We start from the raw sequence: 24,487 nt of genomic DNA, 5'->3' as shown, positions 1-24,487 counted from the left end.
GCAAACACTGTTACCCTGGGAGCAGCTGGGTGAGAGAAACCAGAACATGCCATTAGAGAGGCACAGGCAGAGGGATGAGCCTAACATGTCAGTGCCCTCCCCCGCACACACGATGGCCACACACAGAATGACGGCGCTTTCCATGCTTTCCCAGGGAGGGGGGAGGGGGCCTTGGAATAGGTCATTTGCTCCACCTCAAGACTCCTGCTGCTGGGTGCACGACCGGGTCAGTGGCACAGCCGCAGTGCTAAGGGTTCAAGGGCCTGCACGTGGTCACCCTTTCTAAAGCTCCAATGGCTCCTTGCACACAAGCGGGGGGCTCACAGCCTCCTTTTCTTCTTTTGCCGAAGAGTGGGATTTGCCAGGTCACCAGACCTAGAGTCTTCTCTAGAAAAGGCCTTTTATTCTACCTGATCATCCCGAGGCAGACAACTCCATCAGCTCCCTCTGCCCCTAACAGAAGGCTACAACAGATAAAGAGTCCAGGCAAGCAGCCCAATCAGACAATCCAAGGACCCTGGGGTCTTTGCAGATGGCACATATGCAACCATCTCTGCTCTATGCTAATGTACGTGCAGGGCCGTTCACATTGACACGGACTTTTTTCTCTAAAGCCAATGGAGAAGGGGACTCTAAGGTCTTGTCTACATGGGAAAGTTTGGTCAGTTACACAGGTATAGTTATACCTGTCTAACTTTCCACACTAGGACAATTATTCCAGTAGAAGAGTGACTTTTTTTTTTTGGTTTAGCTAAAGCCCCTTCCCAAGTGATATAAGTGAAACCAAAACATGTGACTCATATCCAAACAAGAGTGTCCACACAGGGGGTTAGACTAGTATAACTATATAAGGTTGACTTGCATCTGAAGAAGTGAGGTTCTTACCCAGGAAAGCTTATGCTCCCAATACTTCTGTTAGTCTTAAAGGTGCCACAGGACCCTCTGTTGCTATATAAGGTTAAGTTCATACCTTGTTTATACAGAAGAAACCTCCCATGTAGACGAGGCCAGATCTTGAGTGAAGGAATCGCCACAAACCAAATGAAAATTCTAGGTCCCGACACTTGGACACTCGCTTTTTAGAGGTGCCAGGGACAGAAACGAGGCTACACATGAAATAGGCCATGATCACTTCCAGGCTAAAAGCTCTATTTATAAATACCCCCTTCAGGCTCAGTACCAACTGGTTCGATCTGCTCTATACTGCTAGGACAACTGGATCCTTGCTTAACAAAAACGGATAGCATGCTAGGGAGGCACTTTAAACGTTGGCAAGCACATTACTATCAGATTCTAGTCACTACTCACATGGACTCTTGGGATGCTACAGACTTGTTTAATTCGTCCCTGGGGGGAGGGAGGTGGGGGAGGGGGGAAATGAAGTGATGCCTGCATATTTGTTTTACCTATGCCTGGCTTGGATTGCTTTGTGTTAATACTAGCAGCACTAGATGGGGAAGGGAGCTAGCTATAAGCATTAGGAATTACTGCATTCATATGTTACTTGTGTGGGACTGTATATAGAGCACCTAGCAGTCCATGTGTGCATGCTTCAACATACAGGAAGTGACCAGAACCTGGCTAAACAGGATGTAGTATTTGCACTAAAGATGATTGACTGGAAAAAGTTATTGTAAGGTCACACAAACCAGAGTGATTTTGAATTTCTTAGCAACTTCTGGGGAAGATTAAAGACAGAGACAGCTAGCACCAGAGGGGCAAGTAGGTTCAATCTTGATCATTACCCCCCCCACCCCCCACCACACACACACACACACACACACACACACACACACACACACACACACCACAGTAGGAAAGATCATTCTCCTGAGGAGGAGGGTACATACGCATGGCCGGTGGCTGGGATGAAGTATATACAGCAGTGCACCCTGGTGTCTGGGATCCGCCTCTTCCGGTTAACATTGAGCTCCTCCTGCAAGTACTTCTCGTACTGGTCATTGATGAACTTCATGATGGGCTGCCAGCTGTGCAGAAAGACATATACACAGGTGAGACAGGACTCATGCAGGGACTCTAAAACCACCCACAGGCTACGCTCTGCATTGGATTCTGAAAGGGGCAGTCATTGGGAGTGGACAGTGCTCAGCATCTTGCAGAATTGGGCCTCCAAGTAAAAGCACGGGAATGTTTCCTACCACAGCTGCAGGCAGCTAAGAAAAGAATCCCCCAAGTCCTGTGTGAATGGCAAATCTTGTTTTATCACCTTTCTAAAAGGAGCCAAGTTTTCTGGGAATCCTCCCAGTCCCGGCACTCAACAAGGGAAACAACTAGGATGCGTGGCAGCAAGAGAGCTCAGCTTCTTGGCTGTGAACTCCGCCTCTAGCGCTAGGAGGCAGTGCAGAGCCTGCAACCACTTCACGAGGACAACTGGGCTCCACCATCCAAATGCGAGCCTCTCACAATGGTAAGCAGGCTTCGTAAGTGTTAGTGCCCACAGTAGGCCCTTTACTGCTGCAGTAATGGACATCCTGTGACCAACTAGGCTCTGGCCCGTTTCAGAACAGAAATATTAATGAACAACACCAGGAGGGTCAGATAAGCCCCGGAAAGCCTGACAGCTTAGCCCTGCCATCTTCCTGCTCTTCCCCATCCACCCCAGGATCCCAGCCATAACCCTTCACCAGGAATCACTTCTGGGAAAGGCAGCAGAGCAGTTAGCCATCGACTGCCCGGACTGCGGGAGACCTGCCAGTGCCCCAGAAAGTTTAACAGAGTTTGTAGTGCTTTCCTAGACAATGTATTTAGAGAGAGGTTGGGGGGCAGGGGAGTGGCTGGAAGAAAAAAAAAAGTGCTTGTGTGCCCCCACCCCAGAGATTGGTCACACTCAAATTTGTCTGTATGCTTCCAAGGTTAACCTCATCACCACATTGTGTGTGTGTGTGTGTGTGTGTGTGGGGGGGGATATAGATATTTATAAATTGATTATTTTTGCACCCTCCCCCCATGAGTGGAACACATGGGGCAGCCACCGCCTCTGAACGTCCAAGGACTTTCCCCATAGCTGCTAACTCTCCAGCAGACACAGGAAGGGCTAGGGGATCAGTCGTGTCAGCATGATGGGGATGCTGGGGCTGAGGAGACGGGTGGCCTCCTTAGCAGTGGCAGCTGGGTGCTCTCTAACAGCTGCTGATGGAACTGCCTGGCCATTTCCTAGGAAATCTAGGGCAAAGTCTGGCCTTCGGCCTGCTGAGAGCAGTGCAACATAGCGCTTTGCCCCAGGGCCCTGAGGTGTGGGGGGCAGAGGGAGGGGATGGTTGTAACTAACCACCAGTGGGTCACCGCTCTCCCCATGCCATCTCCACACCATTTGGCCAGGTTCTTTGCCCAAAGAGCAGGATTCCTCAGCCTTTTTTTTTTTTTTTTTGGGGGGGGGGGGGGGGGGGGGGAGAGGAACACCTGCCCTGCCCGCAAAGCGACACTCTGGGATGGTTGGGCTCCACCCCCGGGCAGAGAATGCTGACTAACCACAGCCCTTTGCACTGGAGCCTGCTGGGGAAGGAAGCTGGCAGGATTATCTGGTTTCCCTTTGCAGCTCATCAGCCCAGCTGTTCAGCATCTCCAGCCTCCCTCCCCGCCCCTCGACAGCCAAGCTGGGCAGAATGAGAGCCACATCTTTGCAATGTGCCATGGCCCATTCCATGCCCCGGGCCAAAGGAAGGGCGGTGCAAAGTGAGCCCCCACCCCCATAGGTGGTCTGCATGACAGAAGGCCTATGCCAGCCAAGCAGCAGCACAGCCCGGGGCCATTCGGCTGCAGTGTTCTCCTCACCAGTTCTCATTGTTGATGTGGTCTCCAAACCCTGGGGTGTCGATGACGGTCAGCTTCATACGGACGCCTTTCTCCTCAATATCTGAAACAGAAACGTCCAAGGGATGGTGTAGGCCGCAAGCAGAGACAGGCCGAGCGTGCAGCCTTGCCTTACCACCAGAGATCTCTCCAAGCAGCTGCAGGCTTGGTACCTGCAGCCCTCCAAAGATGCAGCATCCTATCACATCAGTGGCATTTCAACTGCATTATAAAGAAGAGACTATGCAGCTTGGCTCTTTCAATAATCCATATAACTCCTCCCCCTGTGAGGCACGATACCCTGCCAGGAATCTCAGCTGATTGCATTCCGGCATAAAGGAGTCTAGGCTGGTGGATACGGAGAAGATGCTCTAGCTTCTCTTGGCCTAGGAGGAGCCTCTAGAACTCTGTCACCCCCAAGCTGCGTGTGTGCCCAAGAGACTCACCATGAGTGATCGACTTTATTTCGATGGTTTTGGGGATCCGCTCTTCAGAAGCTGGCTGAACGGATTTCCGGCTGACTTTGGATTTGAAGAGGGTGTTGATTAACGTGGACTTCCCCAAGCCACTCTGACCTGGAGGACAAGGAGAGTCAGAATTGGAGTTGGAACTGTCTCCATTTTACCTTTACGGGAATTTCCCGTTCACATCATGCATCAAGAACACATTCTGCTAACTAGGGTGGGGCCAACTCCGCAGGCAGTGGCTTTGCGCATACCAACAGTTTCTTTGCAGAACTTAACAGTATTTCCCACACCCTCTGGGATATTTCTTCACACAAGGAGATGGCTGCATATTGGCTTGGGTACATGTGTGCTGGCACCCTCTACTGGAGCAAACATTTCAGACCGGCTCATGTTTTGTGCCCCCTGCTGGATGACATAGCAAAGCGGTTCCTGTAGCCCATTCAGCCCAGGTCTGTTTTGACAGGGGAAGGTTCTCCTGCTCATGCCACACATTAGTCAAGTAACCTCAGCTTGCGGGTGTGGGTCACTGGAACTGCAACTCCCTCTTTACTAAGGATGCTTTTGCTTTCAATGAGGCAACACACTCAGTGGAAACAGCTTCCTCCTGCAATCAATACAGTTCTTTGCTCCCTGTCCCTGTTCAGAGTGGAACACAAAACCCGTGTGTTTGAAGACATTGCCCAGAGATGTGGGATGGAAAGCGCAGGGATCCGGCACCCCGTAGAATGAAGTCACACAAGTGACTCCCTCCACTATGGAACAAGATCTCGCTTGGTTGAAGATGCGCTAGACGGAAAACACGGCCCATTTGGGCACAACTAGACAAACTCATTGGGGAGCATGTGAATAGCTAGTTTGTCAGTAAGCTAAACAGCAGCGGCTCACACGACCCGTAAGGGCAGAGATACACATAGCACTGAAGGGCTAATGTTTACAGAACCCCTTTATTAACCTTAACTGAGCCAACACAGAGGCCACACAGTCATCTTGAGTTATTTATTTGCCCCCATAAGCCTGCAATAACCATTTCCCTCCTTAAGAGGATGGGAAGCAGACAAGCTCTCCCTCTGCCATGACCCCTTCAATAAAGATTCTCTTAAAGGGACTTACAGATTGAAATGGCCCATAGGAGGGCTGATCTACAGGCTTCCTTCACTGTCTGTCCCACATGAATTCCATTCCTTGCAAGGCTCCCTCTAGCTTTATCTCAGCTGATATTAAAGAGGACACACTAAACTATCTTATGTTTTTGATCATCCACCATGACAGACCGGTTCCCCCAACCTCTTCAATAAATCCTGCAGGGGATAGATACGAATGATCCAGGCCTGGGCTAAAAACACAATCCAATGGTTTATGGCTGGGATCACAAAGGGGAATAAATTAGGTTTGGGGATTGGTTGGTTCTTTCAGCTAGACTGATGAAGCATTGGCTCTGGCCCCAGAAATCAGTCACATTTAACAGGATCAGAGGTTCTCTTAAGGGCCAGATTTGGGCAGCACATGGCAGCTTGGGCTAAAACTATCTCTGTTGTTTAGATCAATGCTAGTGCTAGAAAATTCCTAGGAAAAATGCTGTCAGACAAGCCTCAGCTAACCAGCGGGGCCACTAGCTTCTAACTAAATTTGCAAAAGTGCTTCAGAGTAAGCTTAGTCTGTCAGAGCTCCCAGCCTCTGCCCCACACCCAACCTCCACGCCCACCCTTCCAGGACCCAGAAGATCAAAATACACCCCTTCCCCTCCCCCCAAACATCCAGAAAGCTCACAGGTCCCAAAACCTTTTGCACTGGTTTGCTCTCCCATAGTATCTCCCCACCTGCTTTTAGCCGGGCCAACAGAAGGAAGTCTTGTTTTTGTCAGTAGGCAGAGCAGCTATGGGTGCAAAAGAAACACAGGGAACCAATACAGTTCAAGTGTTTTGCCCTTTGCAGAGTTTCATCAAGCAACAGAAGGGTTAACAATGCCTGAACTGTAAACAAAATAGGCTGATCTAGGTATTCTATTTAGGATCTTGTTAGTTTTTCTCATATGCTTCTAATTAAGAGGTGATACATTGTTGCAACCTGTGCTAGTCTGTTCCTGCATCTGACACTGTTTAATTAGCTGGAGTGAAACACACTAGAGAAGAGCAGCTCCTGGGAGCTGGTAGCAGAGACAGAGGTTGGAATGCGAAGCTTTTTAGCCACCTCTGGTCACGTACTATGCTGATTTTGTTCAGGAAAGTAGTTACTTTGCAGCTTCTCAATACCCCGGAGTAAGGAGTCATTTTTTGTATAGACCTTTTCCTGGCTGTAATCACACCTTAGTGGCAGGGATTAGGGGACTAAAGTAGTTCTGGTAAATCCAGACTGACCCACGAGCTAAACACTTCCAGGAATCTGATCAAAGCTCTCAACAGTATTGTAGAGGACATTAGTAGTGCCCACGGTGGCAAAGGTCCCCAGAGAGATTTGCTCTACAGAAAGGATGGTCCTGTGTTGAAGGCACCAGACGGTCACAGGACAACTGGGTTCAATTGCCAGCTCTGCCACAGGCTTCCCGTGTAATTCGGGGCAAGTCACTTAACTTCACTGCCCCTCGCTCGCTTCCCCAGCTGTAAAACAAGGATAATAGCTCCTGTCTTTGCAAGTGCTCAAATGCCAGAGTGGGGGCTATATTATACCTAGATAAGGGTCTGGGCAATACAGTGAGGTGTTGTCTGGCTCTTTGTGGGGCTGCCCAGCTGAGCACTAATGAAGAAAGGCAGAGGACGGACCAAGAAAGAGCTGACTGGAAAGAACGTGTCCAGGGAAGGCGTGCTTCTCTTCAGCTCCTGTAAGCAAGTCACCTGGGAAGTTTCTCTCCGATACAGGTTCTTTGGGTGCTCCGCACTGCCTGAAGACTAGGCTAACCCCGAGAATCCCACTTAGCTGCATTCAAATGGACTCCACAGAGTGGATGCTTTAGACTAAGCCCATCAGGAAGAAGGACTGAAACTGCTTGGCTACTCCTCATTTCTCCCTTCTGTCTGCCCGAACCAGAGACCTGTGGGTGGCTTCCAGACAGTTTCAGGAACATGGCAAGACTCCCAGATTCAGTCAGTCAGTCAGACAGACACACCCCAAAAGTATTACCTCAGTTCTGAGGGAGCCCTGAAATAAGCAGCTGCCCCATCCCCTTGCCCTTATCTGTACAGATTCAGGAAGCCTGTTTTCTCCCAAACTTGCTGTGGTATTTAATCAGGCAGGAGAGAGTGAGGGGATGATGGGAGATCCCATCCTGGGGCCTCAGACTCAGACCTGTAGGGCTAGAAGGGACCTTGAGAAGCCATCTAGTCCAGCCCCCTGTCCTGAGGCAGGACCAGCTAACCCTAGACCATCTCCGACAGATGATTGTCCAACCTGTCCTTATAAAGCTCAGTGATCCATCGCAAGGGTTACCCTCCCATTCACATGCACTGAGCACCGCCCGCACGCTCTGTTGCATACCCTGTGTTTTCCTGTGATCGGCAGAGAGTTTCAGCACTTGTTTAGACTGCCACGAATTCCCCAGCCTGTGAACACTCAGCCGGGAGCTTGCCAAGGAAAGAACAGAGTTTCTGTTCTGTGAGGCATGGAAGTCCGGGCCCCTCTTAAAAGTCTCCCATTACCACGAGAACTGCAGAAGGAAGAGGTGCCCTCCCACTGCAGCCTGCCCTTGGATGGCAAGAGGAGAGTTGTGGCTCCTGGGAACCCCGGGGCAACACCCCCAAGCTGTGAGCTCAGGGTATCCCAGGACAGGGCAGAAGCAAGTCCAGCCCTGGCAGGGGCTATGGGTCTCAGATCATGCAACTTCAGATCTCATGAAGAATCTTGATCTTTGGGGGACAGAAACTCAGCTGAAATTGCAGCTGATTTGGGAAGAAGCTATTGTAACCCCCCAAAACCAGCTCAAGCTCACCAGCCTTAGTGACTCTGACCCAAGTTCTAGGTTTGTTGTGAGCCAGACCTGGTTTTGGGCTCGCTGCACAGCTCTTTGGGGCTAACCATGGTAACCGGCAAGGAGGCGCCGGCTGTCCAGGTGCATGTGGGAAAGGGATGAGGGCAGAGAGAGCAAGAGAGCTACATGTTGGGGGCAGGGAAGCCAGGTGCAGAATCAGGCTCCCAGGGGAGTGGATGTCAGAGGAAAGTGACAGTGATAGCACATGGCGCAGGTTAGCCAAGCCACTCCAGTAGTCTTCGACCCCCAGACTTTCCTTCTGTGCTTCACCAATCCAGGATAAAGAGCGCTTTGTACCCTCCACCATGAGGGGTGAGCAGACATTGTCCCGCTCCATCCCCACCAGCAGGAGGCACTGAGGGACAGGGAAAAATAACCATGCCAGAGGCCTTGCGCTCCACACAGCCTCAGTGTTGCGTTCTCTTCTCCTTGCACTCTGCCACGGGGCGGTCATCTTTGAGACTGCTTATCTACAGTTGCCTGGCCAAGTCCTGCTTACAGTTGCTCAAGAGGAACTGAGGAGGGGACAAGCCGCTTTGCAAGCCCTTATTCCTGGGGATTATGCAGGAGTCAAGTGTAGGGTGATCATATTTCCCTAACTGAAAACGGAACATTGGGTGTAGCTGTGGGGGGCTGGCCCGAGCCCGGCCTGGCATTGCCCCCACCCATCATGGGCATCATGACTTTTTTAGCAAAACTGGGGATTTCTCCCGTTTGCTCTTACCTGAACGTTCCTCTGCACCTTCCCTAGGGCAAGAGCAAATGGGAGAAATGCCCAGAGTTGTGACATCCAGGACAGAGTTTCAAAAGGGGGTCTGTCCTGACCAAAACGGGACATATGCTCACCCTAATCAAATGGGTTCTGACTTCCAGATCCCAGGCTGAGTTTCATGGGGCCAGGCAAACCACCTTGAACTTTGCAAGGTGAGTTGCTTAGATCTGGGTACCACTGCAAAGCACGGAGCATCGATGACAGTTCTACAGAGACACACGGATAGCGCAGGGAGCACAAATCGCACTGGCTGTGCTCATTTCTTTTACAGACAGATGCTGCTTCAAAGTTTGTTCTTCTGTAAAGCCTCCCCCTTAATAACCAAACCTATGGAGTCCACGTGCTTGGATTTCAATTGATATCTGCTGAGACAGACAGCTTTAACCTGAGGCAAGTTTCGGCAGAGCCAAGCTGTAAACCTCTTACATTAGAGGCTTATCAAACGGAACCTTTGATAACCACAGAAGTAAAACTGCAGCTAGAGCAGCAGTAAGGAAACCGGAGGCCCCCAAGTGAGGGCAGGTGGGTTGTGGTGGTGGGGATGGCAGGGGACCGAAGGAAGACTCCAGGTTCCTTGTCCTTTATCCACTGCATTCTCAAAGGGATAACAAGAGCTCAAGAACGTCTGTCGGCTTATCAGGTTTTGGCACCAAGCTCATCATTCACAAGGCCAGAGGGAAAAGCAAAGCTCCTCCCCCTTGCCCACATACCACAAGCACCAGGGATGCTATAATCCCAGTGAACATTGCATATTGGGATCCCAGGGGAAGCTTTTATATGCTGCAGGCCACTCAGGCTGGCAAATGGTCCAGCCAGAGGAGCCTCAAAATGAGGCCAGCCCCGCTGGGGTCCTTTAATTACATCAGCGACTGTTCAGTGTTATTTCCTCCCCTGCTTATAAAGCTGCTGCACCCCCAGTCCAGCTCTGAGAGCCAAGTGGTTTGTGCCTCACCCACACAGCAATGGAAAAGGGAAGGCAACCGGGATGCAAAGCAACAGCCCCTCCTCTTCATCATAACACATCAAGAATTCAGCTGTAGGGGAGTAGAGACCCAGGGCCACACTGTGCCATGCTGCACAGGCCCTGCTTACACCACAGCAACTATCCTGATAATGGTGTTGGTTTCCAGCCCCCCTCCGGCACACCCCTCTTCATCTCCAGCCTCGGACACCCCACCTGTAAACTGCACTCTCCCTCCCTTCCCCCAGGCCTTTCAGGGAAAGAGCCTTGCTCTGAGGCCTTGTTTCACAAGCAGCACCATCTCACACAGCGCCTGGCATCCCCTGGTAAATGCAGCAGATCTGGGGAAATTCTCCGTACAACTTGGGCAATGTAGCGGGGTGGTCACCCACTCCTGCTCTGAGGGGCTTAGAACAGCCCAGCAGAGGGCTGTGGCTGGGGCAAGCAGCTTCCAGGCTGATTGGGGAAGTAGACACAGCTGGGAGCCACGCCCCAAACAGACCACAGCAGGCCCCTATAAAAAGGCTTTGAGCCAGGAGCACAGACACACTCTCTCTGTTTGTAGAGGGAGAAGGGCCTGGCTGCTAGGGAGTGGAGAAGGTATCTGGGGGGAGCAGGGCTGGGGGGGAAGGCCAAGGGAGCTGGGGAGCTCCGGCCTGGAAAACCCCAGGCTGCGGCCTAGTCTAAGGCCAATTGGGTACTGTGGTTGCAAAGGGCAGCCCACGGGTAGGCCGAGGCAGCAGGTCCAAACCCCCCTTGCCTATGATGAATGGCTGAGACACTGCAGTCTGCCCCAGTGAGCGGGTGCTAGATGGTGACCGGCAGTAGCCAAATACTGAGGCAAGGTGGGGATAGTGGGTAGGGGTTCCCCTGAGCGGGGAGACCCACAGAAATGGTGAGGGTGCTGCCTGGGGGCAGTACCCAGAGAAAGGGTCATCTGGGGTCCAGGAGGGACACGGGGGCCAAGCGGCAGCGGGACACCGGCTGCAGAGGGCGCTATGGAGGCTGGAGAGCTAATTCCCAAGATGACCAGCAGGAGGCGCCGCAGGCAGAATCACTGCTTACTCCTTGTTTGTCTGTAGTACAGTAAAACCTAGAGGCCTCAATTGAAAACCAGGCCCCATTGTGCTAGGAGCTGTACATACTCACAGGAAGAGGTTGAAATCATGCAGTTACTCCTGGCCTCCCACTTATACCATCAAACAACTGCACTGGGGACAAAACAGGAACAGAGAGGGGAAAGACATCTTGGTCCACGGCACAAGTGGGGGCACTCCACGTGGATCTGGCCGTGGAGAGCCCCCACTAGATTTAAGGGCACATAAACTCTTAAATGCTAAGAGATATGCCTGGCAACACTGATTCCAACCCACTCTGCACTTTAACAACTGACAGCAAGACAGGCCCCTTAAAGTGGAAGGGGAGTTTGCTGACTCCCAATGCAAGAATCCCAGCATTAAATCTTAGAAGCTGCTCCTGTAGAAGCTACAGGGAGAATAATCCTGCCAAGGAACTATAAAATAAACAGCTTGTCCTCCACCAAGCACAGCGCAGCCGGCGTCTCCTCGGAGAGCAGTGTCTGACGGGAACTCACCAACTACCATGATGTTGAACTCAAATCCCTGCTTCATGGCTTTCCTTCTCATCTGCTCGAGGATGGCGTCGATCCCGACGTAGCTGAAGTCGGGGGCCGGCTTTTCGGGCCGCGGTGGTGCCGCCTGCTTGAGGCCGGCGTCTCTGGGGGCGTCTGTCATGCTGGGCGTGTAACTGGGAACTGCCTCTGGACCTGTGGAAGTGAAGGAAGAGCAGTGAGGAACTCTGGGAAGTAAATGCTGAGTGCAGAGCAACGGGAGGGGACAGCAACAAACATCCTCTTGCCCGTTAGCTTGGAAGTTAAGAGATGCCCTGAGCATGAGTGGCAATGACTAACCTAGCCAATCACTGCAAGTGAAGGGGACAGACGGGTTAAAAATGGATAATGCATCACAGACCGTGCTTCCTTGGAGTGCAGTGAGCTTGGTTTACCATTCACTGCACCCAACTCTGGGTCTAGGCACATTACAAAGCTTATTTAAAGCAATTTAAAATGGAATAATAGGTTGTCCAACCAGGCCCATACCAGAGCCCCCTCCTGCAGTATCTTCCCAACCCCCATCCATTCCCCCCCACCCTCCATTCACAAGAGCTGCCTGGTAGAACAGGCTGCTCTTGCATCATATCCCAAAGGTCATCAGAAATCTGATGATGCAAATCAATCACAGCAAGGAGGGAGGTGAATTCCAGAGCCAAGGAACCTTCCTGTAAGTGTCCTAGTCAGAATATTTAGTAAGATCGATGAAGTCTTAGTGAGATGAGATCTCAGTACAGACCCTGCTACTAAGGGCTTGTCTACGTGGGGAAATTTACTGACTCAGCCATAGTGGTAGTATTATACCGCACTTAGTTTTGCTTCAACTGCTTCCAAAGAGACAAAAGCTAGGCTGAAAAGAGGCCACTCTAAATCCTGAAAGAGCATCCACACAAGGTGGGGTGGGGGTGTTGGTTTACACTGCATAGTTGCAGAGATAATTATACTGGTGTAGTTCTGCTGGTAAATTTCCCCGTGTAGACAACCCCCTCCCTAACTTGTTGTTTATAAACGGGGCGGGACTGCCTGGTTTGAGAAACCGTTGTTGGGTTTGTGGATTAGCAGAGGAAGAATTAGTAAAGTTCCATGGTATTGTCACTATTAAGAGTGTACGTGGAGGCAGGGGGGAGGAAGTAGCATGTGGGTATTAAGAGCTTCAATTAGTCTGTGTAGAAAGAAAAAACAAGTGGCTAGTAACTCCCACACCCACATGTTAACAGAGCGGCAAGTTCATGCGACCTGTAAGGAAACACTGCAACTTTAAGCTGGTAAAGGGCAATCACAAAATGCACAAGTGTGCCCCACTTCGTTTGGAAGTGGCTTGATCAGGGAAACCCTGTAAATTAAAGGGGAATAGCTAAACTGCATCTCCAATCCACACGTGAGAACCCTGCTCAATTGGCCAGTGTGTTATTTCTGGGCCACCCAAACTAAAGTAGCTCATGAATTCTCCCTTCCCAGAAGGAACCAGAGCCTGCAATGAGAGCCAAAGTAGTTCAGTTTTTAGAGAAAAACTCCAGTAGAAGCCAAAAAGCTGCCACCCTATAGGATGTTCAACCGCCCCCCCCCCCACCCCCCACCAGCCTGGGTCTTGGAAGCTGCAGCCTAGGGCAGCGTTTCTCAAATGCGGCCACCAGGGGCTTTTCTTGTGGCCACAGCCTCCTGGGTGGTGATTGGATGGGGGGGAGGGGGAGCAAAGCAGCAGCCCCTCCCCAGGGGCCACCAGCAGTGGTTGGACCCTGCCCTCCTTTGGAGAGAGACACAAACTGGAGGAACAGGCAGCCAGTGAGTTCCCCACCTTCGCGGGGTGGGGGTTGGGCTCCAGCCAAGGGGGTTTGGGTTCCGCCTCCAGGCCCTGTCCCCTGGCTGCGTGGTGGCAGGCTCTGGTCCCGAACTCAACCCCCTTAGCCTCTACCCCCCCTTAGCCTCCCCCAGTGCCCCCATTGCCTCCGTACCCAGGGCTTAATTTGTCCCCGGGCTTGCCAGGGCTGAGTAAGTCTGCTGTGAAAATGATATTTGGATGTTTGTTAATATCACTTTTCACAGCACACTTAGTAGCCAGCAAGTCTTAAAACAAAACAAAAACAAAAAAAGCAACCAAGTAAAGCAAAAGAAACACCAAGAAAAAAAGACAAGAATGCTCAAAGCACCTTATTTGTGTTTCTATTCTGTTTAGTTCCAGTAAAGAACAGAGACAACCGTACATTAGTTTTATTATTGAGCCTGCAAAAAAGCCAACCCCTACGTAGATAAATTACAATGATTTGGACATATGTATGTGCATATTTATTTGTTTTTCCTAAGGTATTTTAGGAAAAATGGTCAGAGCAGCCACCAGCAAGATTTGGTGAGGCCACCAAAAAATTTGTTGTGAGAACCCCTGGTCTAGGGCCAGTGCTTTGTTCTCTATTCTGGGGTAATCAATGCCTTTTGGGAAATCTCAGAGGCTCTGGACACATTCCTCCCTCACTGGTGCTAGGCCTAGCGAGGATGACATCAGACCCGCTCCTGGCTTGTTTGCTTCACTCTGCTGTTATTTTTGGCCTTTTATGATGTGCTAGGTGCTTTTCCCCCCCCCTCCTTAAGTCCAAAAACGTGTGTACGTGTGTGTGTGAGAGAGAGTTTAGCTGAACTAAAGAAGCCTACATCCAAACACAGCCACTTTCACATCCACCATCCCCTCTCTGCCAGTGAGCCACAAAAACTTGTAACCTCGGGTAAGCCAGACAATCAGGACTCACATGGATCTGGCACTGGGAAGCATTCACTTCTCCCAAGTAGCACACATTTCACATACTCAATCCTACATTGCAGAATACAAACTGACAGCACAAATGCATTTAGATGACTTAGAACTTAAAAACAAAACAAACAAAAAAACAAAACACCACACACACACACAAAATACCAGGCTCTCGAGAACAGAGTTACACACCGATCCAGTAGAGAACACACACCAATTTTTATATGCACAGTAGCGGCACGTTCCTTCAAAGCATAGCTTTGTACCAAAGCCACAAAAAGCCATGTTGATAATGGGCTGCTGGCCCCAACACTGCTCCTTGCAAAATTATAGACCCAGCAAGCCAGAAGTCTTTCCATGGATCCTGAATTAGTGCCATTTTCAAAATGGCAAAGCCAAGACTGGAAAAAAATCCTACATACCACTTGAAAAAACAAATCCACTTGGAAAGAATGCGCCCGCTAGGAGAAATACTGGGCTATGTAAGGGTTTAACTGTTGCAGTCACAGAAACAATAATACAAAGCACCCTTTTAAGCATAGCTTAGGTAAGAGAAATCAGTAGGACTGAACCCTAAACCTGTACGATTCTGGGGTGGTTTGTGTGGATTGCTCATGTATGTACGGGAGCATATAGGATTGGGGAGCAATAAGGCAGCCCTGGAGCAGAAAGCTGATAGCAAAGAAATTGGAGTTTACTCTCTGTGCTCAACTAAAGAAGCCGCATTGTTTGTACTCTAAGAGTCAGAACCGGGAAATAAAATATCTGGAGAAGAGAGTTATTCTCCATTTGCAGCAAAGGAAATGAACCTACAGTATCTGCTCCCACGTTCTCCAACCCACCTAGCTTCTAACAATGCTTGCAATGCTATGAGAGAATGCAACATTCATTGGTACATAGGTCTGTGCTTGGCAAACAGAAAGGTAAACCGCCATATGGTGCAAGGGAATGGACTAGACACACCGAGCTGGGATGTTCCAACCCAACTCACACAAGTCCACAATTGACTACACCAAGGTGCTCATGTTTCAGAAGACCAGATAAAAGCCCTACATCAGAGGAAACGCAAACAACATCCTATTGGTGCAAATCGTAATGACTTGCTGCCAGCTAGCGTATGGCAATGCAGTTAGGTAGCAGCTCATTCCACGACTGCTTGGTCCAGGCTATAAGAAAATGTGATCGGAAAGAATTTCTTTTAAATGTTTCTCTCTCCTCCTGCTGTGGTCTGAAAGCTCAACCTGACTAGGGGAAAGTTACTGACCCTACAGGGTGAAGCAGTGTCACCAACTCTGTATGCAGTGCTCTCAACTGCACAGGAGAGATTTTTGTAACAAAGAAATTGAGAATATTTTTTTCATTTGACTTACCAGTGCTGCAAGTAGCCATACATGTTACTTGTTGCAAATGTAGGTGAACAATTTTTAAGATGTGTGACTCTAAATTGACAGTGTTCCTTTAATAACCAGCAATTAACTAACAAAAAGTCATCGTCAATAGGTGCACTCGAGCGTCCCACTTTGGCATGGTTGGTTGTGTCCTGGCCTTATTCTCACCAGCCAATCTGTATCCAGGATTCCTCTGACATTCTGAAGCATGAGTAATTTGCCTGCAGCAGTTCTTGGAACAATAGGCTCTCCTGCTTTTCTCCAGGCAGATCTTTCCATTATGGCTGGGGGAGTGTTCTCGCCAAACATGTATAAAACAGCCTCAGAACTAAATCTGAACAGATGCAGTAGTTGGCTGTAAATACATGCTGCCAGGATTTCCTGTTTGTATTTAAAACATATCTTCTTGATCATGGTAACAGTGCCAGAGCGGCAGAACTTTCCATAATACTCATATCAACACCACTAACCAGAAGGTCTGAGTGCTAGAAGCGGGCATGTACCAAGCTACACAATACTGATGCAAATCTGTGGTTGCCTAAGAAATTCATGGTTGTCACTATGCTGCCCACCTAGAGAACTCATAGCAACAGCTAAGACGGATCTCAGATGCCTCCGCGCCCCAAAAGCCCCTACCCCTTTGCGCTAAAGGAAAATCTCGGTCTAGGGCCTTTGACACATAGCCAAGCAGTTCCAACTGCATTCTGGAAAGGGTAGTGGATACACAGTATCCAGCTCATTACAGAGGTCTTGTTTCCTCTAGTTGAGGATAACCTGGGATAACCAGGTGCAACCCTCCCATGAGTTTTGTGGTGACAGCTAGCTGACGAAATGCATGTTACTTTGCATGCTGTTTGCGCTCTTCAGAGATACATGGATAGGGGATCATCAGAATGTCACCGCACTAGCAAGAACAAAATAAACCAAGTGCTACGCTACAGGCAGCAACAAGACCCAGTACAGCTGTGCAGGAGTTCAGTTTGCCAGAGACCCTGGGATGGTTGATAGCAGTATGTACACACACACACACCGGACGCAAGCCAAACTCAACATCTGTGTATCAACATGAAAAGCTCACCTCTGGCACAGAGAGCACACCTGCTACCCATGCGGGGCCGAGCTGGCAACATCTAATTTGCACCTATATGCATCCGAAGAAGCGGGCTGTAGTCCACGAAAGCTTATGCTCTAATAAATTTGTTAGTCTCTAAGGTGCCACAAGTACTCCTGTTCTTCTTTTTGCGGATACAGACTAACACGGCTGCTACTCTGAAACATCTAATTTAGATCCCATCGTTCTGCATGTATATTTTGGATTATGTTTGCCAATGTGCATTACTTTGCATTTATCAACACTGAATTTCATCTGCCATTTTCTTGCCCACTCCCCAGTTTTGCGAGATTCCTTTGTAACTCTTCCCAGTCAGCTTTAGACTCCACTATCTTGAGCAGTTTGTATCATCTGCAAACTTTGTCGCTTCACTGTTTACCCCTTTTTCCCTGATCATTTATAAATATGTTGAACAGCATAAATCCCAGTACAGATTCTCAGGGGACCCATCTATTTACCATTTTCCATTATGAAAACTAATACTTTATTCCTATCTTTTAAGCAGATACTGATACATGAGAGGATCTTTCCTCTTACCCCATGACTGCTTATTTTACTTAAGAGCCTTTGGTGTGGGACCCCGTCAAAGGCTTTCTGAAAGTCCAAGTTCACTATATCTACTAGAAAGCAACAGAGGGTCCTGTGGCACCTTTGAGACTAACAGAAGTACTGGGACCATAAGCTTTTGTGGGTAAGAACCTCACTTCTTCAGATGCAAGTATATCTACTAGATCACCCTTGCCTGGTTGCTTGTTGACACCCCCCCCCCCCCCCCCCGCCGCCAAAAAAAAAAAAGAATTCTAATAGATTGGTGAGGCATGGTTTCCCTTTACAAAAGCAGTGTTGACTCTTCCCCAACATACTATGTTCATCTATGTGTCTGATAATTCTGTTCTTTACTAGAGTTTTCATCAATTTGCCTGGTACTGAAGTTACGCACCGCCCTGTAATCGCCTCTGGAACCCTTTTTAAAAATTGGCATTACATTAGCTACCCTCCAGTCATCTGGTACAGAGGTTGATTTCAGTGATAGGTCATATACCACAGTTAGTAGTTCAGAAGTTTCATACTGGAGTTCCTTCAGAACTCTTGGGTGAAAACCATCAGGTCCTGGTACTGGTTAATTTATCCATTTGTTCCAAAACCACCTCTACTGACACCTCAGTCTGGGACAGTTCCTCAGATTTGTCACCTGAAAACAATGGCTCAGGTATGGGAATCTCCCTCACATCCTCTGCAGTGAAGGCCTATGCAAAGAATTAACTGAGCTTCTCTGTAATAGCCTTGTTTTCCTTGAGGCTCCTTTGGCGCCTTGATAGTACAGTTGCCCCACTGATGATTTGCAGGCTTCCCGCCACTTTGCACGTGACTTCTTCAGAGCCTTACAAAGGGGGATAAACACAATTATCCCCATTTTAAAGACAGGAAAATGGCTTTAAGCTGGAAATTCCCTGCTCCGCCCTCTAGATCAGGCTGCCTCTATTTATGAGGAGTCTGAGAGGCGCTCCATGCAAGGAAAGTGTTCATCAGGAATGGCAGAGTTAGGGTATGTCTATGTCGTGGAAAAAGTCACCCACGCATTGATTTTAGTTTACAGACTTAAGCCTGAGGCCAGTTTATTGCAATACATACCAACGCGTTGGGGGTTGCAGTTAGAAACTACGCCCCCGATCAGAGCTTGCAGGCTTCTTTTATTTTTGCAAACCGCAAACATAGTACAAATTATCCGTTATTTACAAAAATAAAAAGAGTTAGGGTTTGTTTCCTTTTCCGGCACCTTTTTTATTATTTTTTAAGAATTGGGTGCATATTAGGGTGGAGGGCTTCTTGAGAAGCCTGATGCGGTTAAAACTTGGCACCAGCTAGGGTACATTCTCGGTAGGGTGCATGTTACTTTTTCGGGGTGTTACCGATAGTGCACCGGGGGGGTTACTGGGCACCCAAAAGAGAGACGTGATTGGCTAGTTTTGCATTTAGCTAGAAATTCGGGGAGGTCACAGAGCACCCAGAAGAGAATCATGATTGGCTACCTTGCATTTAGCTGGAATCACGGGAGGGGGGTCACAGATCACCCAAAGGAGAAGCTGCATTTAGTCAGTTTGCATTCAGCTAAAGTTACCTATTGCTTCACACAAGTGGTTATTATATTTTACCAGCCATGAACATATTTTATTAGTGCTGCTGCTGGGGCTTTTTATTTTTTTCCTTCTTTGCCCCCTCCCTCCTCTGGTCATGACCCTTGACCGAGACTGGCAGAGAACATAACACTTAGTTTGGTTCAGGCTTGTGGCCTGCAGGGCGGGCCTATATGAGTCTTCGCTGATGTTCTGATCGGTGCAAGGGAGGCCAACCAGGCCTATTCCCCCACACTTTCCCTCCTCGGATGCCGTGTAGGCATCACCAAGATCTGTTTTTGCTGGACACGGCTGAGGATCGTGAACTGGCCAGCTTGGGAGTGCTACGATTGGTGCCGGCATGTTTAAGGGAGTTAATGCTAGGGGTACTGACACTAAGTGGGCCTACAACCTCCGTTTTAGCTTCCAGCGCGTGCTGAACTTTTTTGAGTTCAGCCTTGTTATTTTTGGGCTGGGTGACGGGGAAGAGTAGGGCCTGGGGAAGGGGTTTGAAGCTGTGGAGACTTTAATGGCCAGAGTGTTTAATGATTTTTTTTTTTTATTTAGATATTAGGTGTTATTTTAGGAGCACTGACTATAAATTGGTTAGGCATACCAGGAGGTTTATTTTTTTTAAATGTTTTGGTGAAGTACCCAATTTTACATGCATTCTTTTTATGGACCTGGCAGGATTTGGTATGTGGGAGCCCACACCCCTCCAACCGGCCCATATGTTTGGGATGAGCATTGCCAACGTTTGCACTTTTACCCAGAACATTTTTAAGTATGTCTTCATGGCAACAGATTAGATGGTACTTTTGAGGTGTTTGTAAGGGCAGTAGGCCACACCTGATGTTTAAGATTGCTTTGAACGGCCGTGAGCTGGTTATTTAGAAAATTTTAAACTTTTGAACATGTTAGATTTTACTGCAATGCCTTTTTAGACTTGCTGATACTTAATACCATTTTTTGTTAGAAGTTTTTGGGTTATTGCACTAAGGGCGGAAATAATATGTAATTTGAAAACTGGATAAGGACAGTGTGAATTTAATGGTCCCTAATGTGGCATTAATTACAGTTTATCGGTGTTTTAACACACTAACCCATTTTTTTGTAAGCTAAATTGTTCCATCTTTTGCACCCCAAAGGGGGTGTTCCTGGAGGCTCCTGAGACCTCCCAACAGGAGGTCCTGGGGGTCTTGCAGGCTGTTTCCCCAAAGGAGATGCCAAGATCGGATCTTTCCCCAGCCCAGCAGGAAATATTGACCCAAGTCCCCCCATCACTATGGGAGGACCATGCAAATCAAGTGGGTTGTATTGCTTTGTTGCAACCAGTCAAAATTCGGTTGGACCCAAATAAGCCCCTTCCCAGGATCCCACAGTATCCCCTTTCTAAGGCTGCTGAGGAGGGGATCCGGCCTGTTTTGGTTTCCCTGATTCGGCAGGGAATCATCATCCAAACCACAAGCAAATGTAATTCCCCTATCCTGCCGGTTAAAAAGCCTGGGATTGGTGTTTAGCGTGCCATATGTGAGATTAGGGGAAGAAGAGAGGTTACATTTCTCTGTTGTTCATCCCCTGTTCCCTGTTGTCCCTAACCCTGCTACCATCCTATCCTGCATTCCCCCCACAACGACCTACTTTACAGTGGTGGATCTGTGTTCTGCCTTTTTCCTCTATTCCCACTCACCCAGAAAGCCAGTATTTATTTGCCTTTACCTTCCAGGGCTTCAATATACATGGACCAGACTGCCGCAAGGCTACACTGAATCACCTACCATTATATTGAAGCCCTGGAAGGTAAAGGCAAATATATACGGAAATAAATAAATAAATAAATAAATAGCTTGCGAAAACTAAACAAAACTACCTAAAAATAAAACTTTTAATATTCCTCAGCCTCTCCTCCTTAACGAACTTGGGGTAGGGAGGGAAAAAGTAATATTTTTCTAAATCTTAGCCAATCAGTAGCCTCTAATTTAGCCTGTATCATATTGCAATATACCCCTATTTATATCATTAATATTAGTGCCTCTTTGCCCTTTATAAAGGGGTTTAACCAACAAATGTAATATAATACTTCACGTGGCTAAGGGGCTGTTTAATTGCAGTGTAGATGCCCGAGCCCGGGGACCGTCCCACCTCACAGAGTCCTAGAAGCCTGGGCTCCAGTCCAAGCCTGAACATCTACACCGCAATGAAACAGCCTCTTAACCCGAGCCCCACAACCCGGAGTCAGCTGGCACGGGCCAGCAGTGGGTGTCTAATTGCAGTGGAGACATACCCTTAAAGATTGAAGCCAAGCTGAGGGATGTTGCTTAAAGCCCTACCAGAGAAATTGGTTTCAAGTCCTACACAACAGCTATGTCAGAGTGCAGCACCCAACCATGCAACATGATTCAGCATCATCCCTATGTATTGCCATGGTTTAACCCTCCATATGCTATGCACGTCTCTGGCTACAAAATGCCCCCTCTGCCAAGGTTACTGGAGCTAAAGGCAGAAGAGTGGGCCCATAACAAACTCTCCCTTTCAAAGGAGCCAGGAGAAGCACTGCTGCTAAACTGCCCGAAGCACCATCATGCACCTCTAAAGGAGCAACAGCACCTTCCACTGGGACATTCGTGGGCCTCGAGCCTTGTTCTGTGGGATCTGTGCGGCCCAGTTAATCACTCTCTCCCCCCCCCCCCCAGTACTGAGCGCGTTTCTCTAGACGGGTCACAGTCTTCACTCGGATTAGCACAGAGGTTTGTACACCTTGGAGGGTATAAAACTGCCGCAGAAAGACAACTTGATTCTCCCCTCTTCTTCTTGGAGATCTGCACAGGCAGGATTTCCCCTCCACAGAGTTCATTTCTCTCCCCACAGTTTCCTTCTATTGCTGGCCTTCAATCTTCAGTTTGCACTTAGCACCTGATTACCTCCTGGATTCCTCTCAATTACAGGTACCAGAGCGAAGGAAAGAAGCTCCAGACCCCACAAGGGGAAGGGGGAGTTGCTACCAGCTGCTACAAATGATCTTTCTCTGTGTTTCAGGCATGGGTGTGACAGGGAAACACACAGGTCTGTCCAGTGGGCTCATCATATCACGCATGTGGGATGCACAGCGCTGAACCAACAGTATCAGTCAGCTGAGGGGATGAAAAGCAACAGCTTCTCAGGGTCAGGTATCCACAAATGGCTACGAGAGCAGTACAGACCAAGGCCAACTAACCTCTGAACTGTTGGGCGCCGCAATCCCATGACGCCATTGCTGGCATGGATGTGTTTTAGAACCCGAATGTGCATTTAAAGCACTCGGCTGGTTAGAGGCAGACTCAGCACCATGGACCAAGCACAGCACGCACAGGGGCTAGGTCCCCTACCTTCATCCTGCAGCTCCATCCTAGGCCAAGCTTGCTGTTGAAGCCCAGGCATTTCCTGAGCAGAGGGGCCAGGAGTTCTCAAAGGAGGGAGGTTCCTAACTCCCATTGACTTTCCATGGGATTTGGGCCCTGTGTTTGCTTAAGCTCCTTTGAAAAATCAAGCCAGAATGTATGTCCAGAGGTACTATGGGTGAATGTATGGGGATTAGGAGAACTCTATGGTCATCACAGACTGCACTTAACCCCACGAGGCAATTATTTCATGGCCCTTTTCCCCCTCCACAGCATTTCTTCCCCTTCCTCCCCACAATCACCCACTAAAAAACAGACAGCCCACAAGAAACGAATGCCATGGGGCTGCTCCTGGTGCCAGGGACGCCACATGGGAGACGCCAAGCATGACCCCATTGGACAATCTCGAAGAGGGATGGCCGCGAAGACGGCTGCTCCTGAATTAGGAGCACTCTGAGTCTTGTCTGCAGAACCTCTGAAGCCAAAGGCAATACAATGAAGTCAAAAGGTAAGTAAGAAATATGCTTCAGTGCTTTGGTTTTAGACCATCTGATGCAGAGGTGGAAGAGGACTGGGCAGCTGAGTGAACGGGGCAATTCATGCCTCAAAGCTACCGTTTCAGACTCTCTGCAGGGGCATCTGCCCCAGCTGGCATCGGTTACCCTTGCTTCAAGTTTTGGAGGTTCTTATGCCCACCACAAAAGCCATAAGCCAGAAACGGGAGAAGGATCTCGTCTCTGCCTCCTGGGTCGATTGGTGAGATGACCAGACAACTGCCGTATATATACACTGATCAAGGTGATGGTTTCTGTCCAGAGCCTAGTGAGGGGGGTCTCTCATCCCAAAGAGGTGCCCGTGTTGGTAGCCTCTGCAGAGAAACCAGGCCAAAAGTGAACCTGCAGACAGGCCTCTTCTCTCATTCCCAGATGGGGAGGCACACTGGTGATGCAGATGCTGCTATGGAGTGAGTTGTTCAACCTGCCAATCCAGCATGTGGCACTTCGAAAGTGGACGGAAAGGAACTGAACTCAAGCTAAACGACATCCTGCTTAAACACACAATGGGAGCCCCTGATCCTTTAGGACAGTGGTTCTCAACTAGGGGTAAGTGACTTGTTTCTATTGTGTTATACTTACATTTCAGTGTATAGTATATAATATTTATATTCCAATTGATTTATTTTATAATTACATGGTAAAAATGAGAAAATAAGCAAGGTGTCAGTAATAGTGTGGCTGTGACACTTTTGTATTTTTGTCTGATTTTGTAAGCAAGTCATTTTTAAGTGAGGTGAAACTTGGGGGTATGCAAGACAAAGCAGACTCCTGAAAGGGATACGGTAATTTGAAAAGGTTGAGAGCCACTGCTTTAGGATATGTCTACACTGCAATTAAACACCCATGGCTGGCCTGGGGTCAGCTGACTTGGGCTTGCGGTGTAGACATTGAAGCTCAGGCTGGAGCCCAAGGCCTGGGACCCCATGAGGAGGGAGGGTCCCAGAGCCCAGGCTCCAGCCCGAACCCAAACATTTACACCACAATTTTGCAGTCACATGGCCCGAGCCAGGGTCAGGGCCAGCCGTGGGTGTTTAATTGCAGTGTAGACATTCAGTTACTGAGTTGGGGAGAAGCTTGGGTTAAATGGCTCCAACCCTCCTGATCCGCACTGCTTGTTCCCTCACCAGGAAGTGGCCATTTGAGGCTCATCTCTCACTCATTCATTTGCAAGAGAAGCAGAAGTTTTGCAACTTGCTTCGCAATTCCCACTCTCCTCCTGTTGCTTCTCCCCAGAGGGAGGTTCTGTGACAGTAAGAGAGTTTAACTCCGTCAGCGCTACACTATCCCATGGGGGCATTTCCCAGGAGAGGAACTCACACTAATCCCAACAACTGCTGTTCACCATTCCAGCTGGCTTCTATAGCTAGGGAACTCCACGCTGCGGGGCACCAGCTGCCCTCTGCTGTGTCCCATGGCTCCTGTGCTCAGTCCCCTGTGACTCGGGCAGGGTTGTCCCCTGTCTCTGGGATAAAAAGCATGATCTACCAGTAGTGCACATGGCAAGGAGGAACTTGGCCCTTGCACAAGAGACAGACCTAAAAGACTGAGCAAGATAGGAGAAAAAACAGGAAACAAACATACAGAAAAGAAAAAGAAAAAAAG

General features: G+C 49.0%; 1 protein-coding gene across 10 annotated transcripts in view; it reads right to left on the bottom strand.

Moving 5' to 3' along the window:
* Nucleotides 1-24,487, bottom strand: part of SEPTIN9 (septin 9) — a 253,554-nt gene that overhangs the window by 23,879 nt on the left and 205,188 nt on the right. For all 10 annotated transcript variants that reach the window (XM_008163849.4, XM_042841180.2, XM_008163848.4 and 7 more), the window contains 4 exons: nucleotides 11,563-11,754; nucleotides 4,257-4,385; nucleotides 3,793-3,874; nucleotides 1,851-1,988 (listed from right to left, as the gene is read on the bottom strand). In XM_008163849.4, the coding sequence (XP_008162071.1) occupies nucleotides 1,851-1,988; nucleotides 3,793-3,874; nucleotides 4,257-4,385; nucleotides 11,563-11,754 (541 nt within the window). The remainder of the gene's footprint in view (nucleotides 1-1,850; nucleotides 1,989-3,792; nucleotides 3,875-4,256; nucleotides 4,386-11,562; nucleotides 11,755-24,487) is intronic.

The sequence above is a fragment of the Chrysemys picta genome, chromosome 12 (genome assembly GCF_011386835.1).
Source record: "Chrysemys picta bellii isolate R12L10 chromosome 12, ASM1138683v2, whole genome shotgun sequence".
NCBI lineage: Eukaryota > Metazoa > Chordata > Testudines > Emydidae > Chrysemys > Chrysemys picta.
Note: the sequence above shows the minus strand (reverse complement) of the source record. Positions and strands in the feature narration are given on the sequence as shown.